Raw genomic sequence first — 11279 nt, forward strand, 5'->3', positions numbered from 1 at the left:
GTGCTTTTGAAGTATAATTATATACTATTTGAAAGTTCGAGTAAATCGTTTTAAATAGTTCGCGTTTTTAGACATTTGTTATTTATACTAAAATAACAGATATACAGCATACATATTTATTATTATTCAGATAAGAAACGAAACCTAAAATCAATGTATGCATATTATAAGCATAACATAAACATAACATAATCAGCCTGTAAATTTCCCACTGCTGGGCTAAGGCCTCCTCTCCCGTTGAGGAGAAGGTATGGAGCATATTCCACCACGCTGCTCCAATGCGGGTTGGTGGAATACACATGTGGCAGAATTTCGTTGAAATTAGACACATGCAGGTTTCCTCACGATGTTTTCCTTCACCGCCGAGCACGAGATGAATTATAAACACAAATTAAGCACATGAAAATTCAGTGGTGCCTGCCTGGGTTTGAACCCGAAATCATCGGTTAAGATGCACGCGTTCTAACCACTGGGCCATCTCGGCTTCCCCATAATATTATAAGCAATTCAAAGAAAAAAGGCTCAGGTAAAAAAGTTTTTATAGAGTATTATTAACGACCTTATAAGAACTGGTACTGCAAGTTCTACAGTAACTATTAAGTATGTTAATTAAAATTCAAATACATTCAGATTTGCCCCCTCGCGGTATCTTATTGTACTGCTTGATCCTATAGTTAGTCGAGTTGTGTAGTTTTGTAAAAGATTTGTGTACTTTTATTTTTATAGATGGCGCTACGTTGTATTGGCTTATCGGTGCAGTTGTAATAATGGTATTTGTGTCTCCTCTAGCAACTAATTTTACTTCCTAATCCTAGTTAACAGTTGTACTATTCTACACTATTAACTTATTTATATATATACAATTTATTGCCAATATGAGGATTATTCATGATATTGACGTATTGGACGTACATTGAAACGACTATTCACAAATTAAACGTCTTTAATTTAACGAATCAATTGCACAGATTAATTCACAATATTATCATTCATAATATATCATATACATAAACACACATAAATCAACTACATAAGATTAAAGATAATGTAGATTCATATTACATGGTGTATGTAATCTAGGGTGTAATCTTTATTCATCAAAAAATAGTAATTTGACGAAAATATACTAAGTAGCATTGTTATTATATCATAATAATTATTATAACTACAATCAGGTTATATACAATATAATATATTAATCAACATTTATAAAAATCAACAAAAAAATGACTACTTCATTCGCCACGATTTGGTAATACCTCCATCGCACGTTTAACAAAAGCCCTTTTTGTGAACCATATGGCAAAATTATATAACACAACAGTATTTGTTCATAATATTAAACACTCATTTTTATTAAGCAAAATTTTCAGAAAGACTTGGTCTATAAATTCGTTCTAATCTAATTTTGTGCTAAAATGAACAGAAAAAAAGTTATTAAGCAAAAAAGAATTTTGAGCAAATTTTCTCACTTTTTTACTTATAACTTTTAAATTTTAAGTTTATGGTAAAAAGTCATATAGATATAATTGTAGCCACAACGATTTGATACAAATTATGTTTTTACAAATTTTCCGTAAAATTAATAGTTTCGGAGATATAGTTAAAAATATGTTTCCACCCCTTTTTTCAATATGGCGGGCAGGGGAAAAGGGCGCCAACCCCACAAACTTGGGGTTAAGGTTGTATTAACCCCCCCTACATGTCCCACAAATAAAATCGCGTCCTCTAGGAAATGTTCAGTTTGGCTCTAAAATTGTAACATTTCAATGGACTAAGTGTGTAACAGTGTGTAACAGAAAATGGGACAAGAAAATAATTTGACATAAGACACGAATATATAGTATCCTTTTTTAGGTATATCAAAACTCAAGTTAAAATGAGTATTTAAAATATCTCTATCCTGTCTAATACTAAATGCTTTAATCGAAAAGTTATTAAGTTCGGGCCATTCTTTGTATAAATTGAATGTTCAAATGAGTCTTAAGCCACCGTCTAAATACAGTCTTTTAGAATCTGCTCTAATATAATGAGCGCAAACTACATTATTATTATATTATACGCAATTACATTGCGCTAAATAAAAATACTTTTTACAAACATGATTCAATTGCCATTAAAATCATAATAATCTGTCACGCGCTTCTGGGGTAATGGTGAGTGACATTGTGAAACAATGACTGTTATTTTTTAAAAAAAGCATCTTCAAGAATATAGAAACTACATTTTTAATTTAAAAAATATAACATTTGAAATAAATATTTTTGATCACTAGTATCCCTGTGATCCTGTGATCACACCTGTTTTTTATGTAAAGTCATAAATAAGTGCAGTTTATTTTTTTTTCGTTTAAGAGGACTACATGAGCTAAACGCAAGTTTTATAATGCATATAAGTATATGATCCAATGCAGTAAATAAAATCAAAAAAATATATGATAATCTTCAGGATATATGCTAGTTAGATAGTGTTTGAAAACGTTAATTTGATACGATAGAAAGTTACCTCTAAAAAAATAATTAATGAATAAAATCTATATTTATATACATGCGATAATTCTGATTTTTTGTCAGATTATTTTACAAGCAATATTCGAATGTGTCACATTGTGTTTTCTGGTTTATTATTTAAGATCTTATACAACAAGTAAAAGTTCTACACCTTTACTTGTTGTATAAGATCTTTTGAACATAAACAATGGTAAAAAGGTAGTTTTTTTTTGTTCAGTATTTTATTTATACATACATGATAATTTCATAACAGTATGGATTTTTGCATTGTTGGGTTAAATCTTATACCCTCTGAGCCTTTTAGTCACTTTAAGAGTCATCTTAATTTGTTGGACCTGAAATCAAAACAAATTATTTCTAGTAATTATCTTTCCATTCATAAAAAAACAGTCAAGTGTAAGTCAGCCTAGCATTCTATGAATTCTATATATTTCTTGGACTTATAAAAAGTTATTTAACTATTCATCAATCCCGAGTATCTCTTCACAAAAGTGAAAAGTGCAAATGTTTCTCTTTATAGTAGTATCAGTATTTTTACATACCATTTCGGCCCCTTTTGCACAGAAAATAAAATATATTTTCATCATCACATGTTTATTTGCAATGAGGTTGAGTGAGCAATTTTTAAAATAGGATTAGACACATACTTTAGGTTAATATTGTATTAAAGCTAAAATATAATTCAAGTGAAATTAACTTCATTAAAAATGATAGTACTACTAAATTTATAGCGATGTGCATCTAATATATGTATGTATTACAGTTAAAACCTGTTTTTAGATAGAACGCGTTCTTATATATTTGATTTTCAGGTACAACTAGTTTTCACTTCAAACTTTAGCTAAAACTAGCACTAGAGAAACTAATTTGGAATTGAAAACAAGATATACATAAGTTTAAAAAATATTTATTAAAAGGTCTAGGATACATACTCTATCATACGTACCTAGTAAAAATAATAATCTTACATTACAGAAATATTTTAGGGAAAATCGACATTAGTTGCCAATGTGGCATTATTAATTATATGTAAATGAAATAATCAATCAAGTTAACAGAACACAACCATGGTATTTAAAAACGGAATATATATTTCCTACGTTTACGGGGTATAATTTTCTTTTTTGTGTTCCATACTTGCTAACATTGCAGTATTAAACTGGTTACATATATTTTTAGTGGAAATTAAACATTCTTTATCATCGTACAGCAGTCTAAAATAAGATATGATTTCTTTAAGCCGGTTTTTTTTTTGTTTTTTGCGGTTAATTTGAGGAGTCGATTAGATAAAGTACAACTATCTTGCCTTGTTATTATACCCATTCTTAAACGATTCAACATTTCGCCCCACCTCGCTGCTCCGGCGTCGCATCGCCCGCCGTGTACCGAATTGCCTATTATTTAATTATTTATGATAATAATGATCTTACTCTAATGATGTGCGCTAAATTTTGAAGCAATTATTAACACTAAATCCCAGTTATTAACGTAATAAATACGATAGTCGACTATACTCTTAATTATAAGTACTAAATCGAAAATATTTGGGTAAAATAAAATTAAATTAATAAAACAATAATTTTATGATATTTGTAGGCGGACGAGTAAATAGGTCACCTGATGGTAAGTGGTCACTACCACCCATATACAATGGCGCTGTAAGAAATATTAACCATTCCTTACATCACCTATGCGCCACCAACCTCGGGAACTAAGATGTTATGTCCCTCGTGCCTGTAGTTACACTAGCTCACTCACCCTTCAAACCGGAACACAACAATACTAAGTACTGCTGTTGACAGACCAGAACTCACGTGTTCCTGACGGAAGGCATAACGGTCTCTCGCCAATTCTGCCAATGTGCTCCTTTTTTCGTTTTAATTCTTCGCCTTAACAATGACGTTTTTGAAGGACGTACAGAGAGCAGGCAGAGTTATATTCCTTTCTGTTTGCGCTGGTTTTTACTTCACGAGACGTCGATTCGTTTTGCAGAAGCGACCAAAATAGGCTGGAACTTGCCACCAATGGTAACTACAGAATACGGAATAAACAGTTCCATACACTGAAACACTACATCGGCGACAGAGTCAACAGTAATATTCAGAGCAACCAGCGAAAAACATATCCGCCCCATAGGTAAAATGCAAAGAAGCCCCGCATCCCATCCCAATCCACTGACATGTAGTGCCACACTCGGCGGTAGCCCTCGAATTGAGGCCGTAAGGAGCGCGCAACTGCACACATTAGCGTGTAAAATAAACATTTCTTTCTTCCTTTCAACTGTTCATTACCTAGAAGATGACTGTTTAATCAATGGTCATCAGTACGGGGTTCGTCCTTTCGTTCAAAATTGATTTTCTAGCATACGTAATACACCTCTGGGGTGAAAGTATCGATAAGCGTGGGAAATCGTTGGCTGTCACTCTCGATATCTCCAAGGCATTTGACAGAGTCTGGTATAAAAATCTAATTTGCCGGCATACCAGTTCAGCCAACTCAACTCTGCATCTAGATTACAAGCAGTGAATGCTGGAGTTTCCCAAGATTCTGTTCTTTCAAACAGAATCTTTTTTTTCATGATGATATGCACACCCTTGGGAACATACATTGCTGTGTATATTATAGTACAGTGCATTACCACGAGCAGCAGCTTGGCGAGGGGAAATTGAGACAGAAGGATATTGTTGTCTATAGGACGTTAGAACTCGTTTCCAAACGGGGCTCTGGTTGTATGGTTGTTCAGTTTAATGTCAAGAAAATGGAGGGGTGCACTTTCACAGCGAAAAATCACAATTATCTCCTGTTTCCGCCTGTGGTACTACGCGGGTGATGGTGTTTTCCTCTCCTAATATAACCTGGGTGAAGAAAGATCTTGCAGGCTAGCATGGCGAGGACGGATAGAGCAGTTAAGTCTTCTTAACTGTACCGGTCGTCTTCGCGTTTGGACTCCACTACCAATAACCACCAGATGAAGTGGAAATATTTGCTAATCCCAAAATTATAAAAAATATATTTTCTCTTTTAACAAGTCTCAGAAAAGTTTAACCATGGAAGTCCGATAAGAAACCAGATAGACTTTATCATTGCGAATAGTCTTAGGCATATATTTAGGGGTGTCTTAGTATTCTCTGTGTTTAATACCGGTAGCAACCATTACTTTGATCAAGGTACTCTAAATATTGACTAAGACTAAAAGATCGTGAATAAGGTTGGCAAAATATGACACTTGACAAAATGTTTAAAATAGTATATATCATTTTGTATTCCTAAATAATAAGAATAATCTATATAAAAAAGTACTTCCTTATCAAAATAGATTAAATTATTATAAACAGGTTTTTATTTAAATATTTTCTCTAGTGTACTAGGTCACCGTTCCATCTGATTCAAAGACCTTACGTGTCCTAGTCCTTGTATAAATGTCTAAGCTTACACCAAGCTCAATACGCTGGAAAGAATGATTTAGATTTAATTTTGGCAACTTTTGTGCACATTTTTAAATCTTTTCTTTATTGGGTAATTAATTTATAATTAGGAGAAGTAATTAAAGAATTATTGGTTATGAATAGGTTTTATTAAGTTCCGTTAATGGTAAAATTTATTTCGTTTAATTTAAATCGTGACATGACAGGCTGTATGGTGCGATTCCTTTTTGTTATATAAAACACAGTAATGAAATAGAAACTATAATGATTGTGACATTGACAACTAACTTATTGGTTGGTTGTATATTCAATTGTAGTTGTCACAGTACCATATAATATAAAATGTGAATTAATTTTATCGTATCGTAAAGTAGTCAATATTAATTAATTTTGAAGTTGGTAATCCATTTTATTTTATAATTGGTATATTATCTAAGTATAACACAGGATGAATTTATTCATAAACAGAAACCTTCCGAATATTTTATTTAATTGTAGGTTTTTTGGTACTTCAAGTGCAATGGTAAGTTCAATTCCCTATTTCTGTGATATACTGTTGATTTTTCATTGCATATTAGAGAAGCAACGTGAAACAATATGTAATGTTAGTATTTAGATATTTACAATACTTGATCCACACTTATTGAGATTAATTTTAGAATTGGTGCCAGTCAAGGCAAAGAAAAATTAAATTCATATATAATGTATCGATTTTCACGGCCTTTAATTTAAAAATAATCCGTTTTGAAGTGATAACTTCTAATGGGAGAGTAAACCTTATTTTTATTTAACTCTTTAGTTCATATATTCTTATCAACTGTTATGTTTTAAGAATAATGCTATAGTGACAGTAAAAGAAGGAAAATTACAAGGTACTATTCAAAACTTGCCTGATGGGACAAAATACTACAGCTTCAAAGGAATACCATATGCCCAACCTCCTATTGGAAAACTTAGGTTCAAGGTGAGATTAAATCAGGAAAACACACTCATGTTGACTTGCAGCGGCACAAAATATATAAATACTATATAATATTAAATCCATATTAAAATTATTGTATATTCCAATGAGGAGAATTGATGCTATATCTTGATTAATCTATGATATTCATTATGGATTCATGAAAAGATGTGCTTTGGAATGTCAGTGAAGTTGTTATTGAAATCTAATATTTATTTATCTGTTCTTTGATTGGAATTGGCTATATAATCATATTTTTTATAATTTAATGATATGCAAATATTATGCAAGTTTTTGTAAATCTGAGTTTATGCTGCTTGTACAAAATAATGTTTTAAAATTTTTCATGGTTTTTGTGTTATTAGTATTAAAGTCAAATGAATTTAAAAAATTATGACTGCTTGTTCTAAACTAAATATCTCTTATAAGTAAACTTCTAAACTTTGAAATAAACTGCTTCTTTAATCTTCCAACTTAATCAAATTTTTAGGCACCTAAGCCCTTGATGCCATGGAATGGGATACTAAAAGCAATAGACCATGGCCCAGTATGCCCCCAGACTGATCTTCTAACTCGGAATATTTTAGAAGGCAGTGAAAATTGTCTCTTTCTGAATATCTACACACAATCACTACAATCAGATTCTAAAATACCAGTTATGATTTTTATTCATGGAGGAGGATTTCAAGCCGGATCTGGAAATTCCGACATGCTCGGTCCAGAGTTTTTAATTCAACATAATGTTATTTTGGTGACTATTAATTATAGGTTAGAGGCTTTTGGTTTTTTGTGTCTTGATATTCCAGAAGTACCCGGTAATGCTGGCCTAAAAGATCAGATTGCAGCATTTTATTGGATTAAAAATAACATTGCCCAGTTTGGGGGTGATCCAGAAAACATTACTATTTTTGGAGAAAGCGCTGGTGGTGCATCAGTCACATACCACATGATATCTCCTATAGCCGAAGGACTATTTCAAAAAGCGATAGCACAAAGTGGAACATTCTTAGCAGATTGGGCATTTCAAGATAATGCTAAAGAAAATGCTTTCAAAATCGGAAAATATTTAGGCAACAACACCAATGATCCTTACGAACTACTGGAGTTGTTACAAAGCGTACCAAGTAATAAATTAGCAGGAATAACATATAATATAATGACGCAAGAAGAAAAGGTGAGAGGAATGCCGATGATTTTTACTCCTGTTGTTGAAAAAGAATTTTCGGATCATGAAGCATTCCTTAATAGAAATCCTATTGATATGCTAATGTCAGGAAAAATTCAAAAAATTCCGTTTTTAACTGGTTATACAACTGGAGAAGGATTAATATCAGTGCCTAATGAATTGAAAAAATTGGAAGTTAAAAATAAGTTCCCATCATATTTTTTGCCAAAACAAATAAGTATGGCAATATCAGAGGATAAGGCAAAAGAATTAGGTGATCGCATAAAGCAATTCTATTTTGAAAACAGAGATATCACACGAAATGACACTGAACAATTAGCAATCATTGGAGGACTTCAATTAATTGTATATGACATTTATAGATTTCTTCATTTCTATACTAATGTATGTGAAACAGTTTACATGTATAGATTTAACTTGGTATCAGATTTGAATTTGATAAAAATAATGTTAGGATTGGAAGCTTCCAACGGTGCTTGTCATGCAGATGACGTATTCTACATCTTTAATAATATCAATAGTAGAGAACAATGTCAAGAACAGAAGATATTAAGGGACCATGTATATATGGTCACAAAATTTTGGTCCGATTTTGCTAAAACTGGGTAAATTTTATTTTTCTCTAAAAGGTTACATGTGACTACCATAATATGTAACACTGACTAGTGATATCACTAAAAATGTGTACATACAACTTTGATCAAATTCTAATTCTTAACGCCATACCGCCATACCATGACATACCACGCAACCACGAAGTGCTATTACTGTAAAATATTTGATGTTTTGAATAATTCAACTTAACACGTGTCGTGTATCCTTTTCGTAAATTGAAGTGATTATAAGATACAGCGCGGTTGGATTAGGAAGGCTGATTTTGGTCCATTTTATGTTTATGCACTTACGTGAGTGCGACATCTTTTATAGGACTGAGGATATAATTAAGTGGCAATTCCTGATTAGATATTGTGATCAAGATGCATCGCACTTATTATATTAATCGCTTTTTTCAGAAACCCGACTCCAGATGATACATTTAATTTCAAATGGAATCCATACACAAAATCGAGCAGAGAGTATTTGCGTATAGATGAAACATTGTCCATGGGAACAAGTGATGATAAAATTCATATAGATTTTTGGAATAAACTGTTTATTGATGCTGGACTGCCCGGTATTAGTAAAAGTAGTTTGTAATATATCACAATCCATTATACTATACCCTGTATAAGTTAGCTTAATCTTTTTGACAGGTGTAAATTTTTCTGATCGACATAACTTTGCAATGACGAAAATATTATTTTCTTACTTTAATGATTTAAAAAATTGTTAAAATATTAAAAAAATATATATAACACAAAAGTCCTTAAAGATGCAAGTGTTATCCGAAAATTTAAAAGACTTTTTATTGCTTCAAAGTAAAATTTAAATAGGAACACTGAAAATAATAGACGCTTGTAATATGTTACATCGATCGGACGGATGGGATGAGATACGAATAACAGGCAGTAACTGTTACAAATATCGATTACAAAAAACCATTGTTAAGTTATTGTATGAAGGTCTGAATTTTTTTTCACTTTTTTCCCAAGACCCGTGTGTCTTGGGAAAGTTGTTTACTTTCATGGTCTGAACCATCTATTTAAATTTAGCGAGAAATCCAAAAATAACCCCGTAATATTAAATAGGTACTGAATATTGACCCACCGTTGCTTATCTATTCAATGTTTTATATGTCTAGTGCAATAAAGAATTTCACAAATCTCATCACAGTTACAAGTATTTTAAAAAGTTATTTTTTGGACTACTAATTATTTTCAGTTTCCCATCACTACCCCATCTGTCATAAAGGTCAAGCTAACTTGTACAGGGTATATAATATAAATTATGATGACCATTTGTAATATACACTATGTAAGAATACTGTATAGTTTTTAAAGATTAAATATTATTATTAAAAGGTTAAATTTATATCAAATATATTCCTGAGAGGATAATAGAAATAATTATTTATATAGGTATTTACATAATTTTGTACGTATATTTTTAAATATAAAATAGGTGGGTCGGTCAAATATACCTGATAGTAAGTAATCACCATCGCCCGAAGGCATATGCGTCATAAGAAATATTATCTATTCGCATCGCCAATGCGCAAACTATGAGAAAATGATTATATTTATTGTATTTGTAATTGCACTGGTTCACTCATCTTTCCTATTGGAACATAATAAGTCTAAGTATTGCTTTTCGTGGTTGAAAAAGGTAAGGGTTGGTGGTACCTACCCAGATGGATACCATTTTTTTTTTTTTTTTTTTCTCGCTGGAAAAACGCGTTACGCGCTTCCCCCACGTGATGGAAGGTGGGGGGGTGTGGGGGACTCCCCGGAGCCCTGGACGCCGAGTGCGCCCAGGTACGCCGGGTTTACCCACTAAAAAACCAGCGGTACCCTCTCCGTCTTTCGGTGGGCGCCACGGGATCGCTTGCGCATGCTACCGTGACGCCCTGACGGTCGGCCCGCCTATGCGGGCCTCCAACACCTAGAGGGGGTTCTCGGGGTACTGAGACCCCCCCTAGTCCCTGCGACGCCTATTGAGGCGGGGGGAGAAGGTGCGCGTAGCGCTTACCCAGATGGATACCAGACTAAGTACAGTGAAGCAACTGTTAATGAAAAAGAATACCTTTATGCACTTAAAATTAATGAGTAAGTACTTAAGACTAATTATTTTCACTTCTAGTTGATATAGACAAATGATATAATATGAATGTTTTTATACAATTTCGTATATCATATCCATAATATTTAAATAATACTACTTATAAAGATTTACAACTTTATTTGCAAACATTTTGTATCCATTTACTTATACTCATATTTGTCCGTTTCTGACATATTTGATTTGACATTCGGAAGAAGACTGATTGACAACCCCCTCCCCCCTTTACAACGTTCGTAGCCCTTTGATTATTTATATCTCTAGATAGACTGTCAAAGCTGAGAATGTATCGAAAAAAAATTTCGCCAACTGTTGGCCACTAAGTACACGCACACTAGTACAGTAGTATGACTATTGGAATTGGTTGGTTTGGTTTAAATTTATTATACAGTTGGATCATTAGTTTTAGCTATTTTGGAGTGCGACATCGCTATCTAGATAATATATAAATAATCTAAAGTAAACCCGTTAATGAGTAA

The 11279-nt window shown here is 32.5% G+C and overlaps 1 protein-coding gene across 1 annotated transcript; it reads left to right on the forward strand.

Annotated features, from left to right (window-relative positions):
- Positions 1-6267: 6267 nt before the first annotated feature.
- LOC113393522 (carboxylic ester hydrolase-like) lies at positions 6268-9472 on the forward strand. The gene is made up of 4 exons (XM_026630459.2): positions 6268-6458; positions 6768-6899; positions 7387-8687; positions 9096-9472. The coding sequence occupies exons 1-4, from the start codon at positions 6384-6386 to the stop codon at positions 9277-9279; spliced, it is 1692 nt and encodes a 563-aa protein (XP_026486244.2). The 5' UTR covers positions 6268-6383; the 3' UTR covers positions 9280-9472.
- Positions 9473-11279: the final 1807 nt, after the last annotated feature.

Source organism: Vanessa tameamea, chromosome 6, assembly GCF_037043105.1.
Source record: "Vanessa tameamea isolate UH-Manoa-2023 chromosome 6, ilVanTame1 primary haplotype, whole genome shotgun sequence".
NCBI lineage: Eukaryota > Metazoa > Arthropoda > Insecta > Lepidoptera > Nymphalidae > Vanessa > Vanessa tameamea.

Bases quoted from the DNA above. Each gene is read 5' to 3' on its own strand.
- LOC113393522 (XM_026630459.2), top strand. From the start codon at position 6,384: ATGAATTTATTCATAAACAGAAACCTTCCGAATATTTTATTTAATTGT. The intron at 6,900-7,386 runs GTGAGATTAAAT...TCAAATTTTTAG, and splicing joins TTGGAAAACTTAGGTTCAAG to GCACCTAAGCCCTTGATGCC. The intron at 8,688-9,095 runs GTAAATTTTATT...CGCTTTTTTCAG, and splicing joins TCCGATTTTGCTAAAACTGG to AAACCCGACTCCAGATGATA.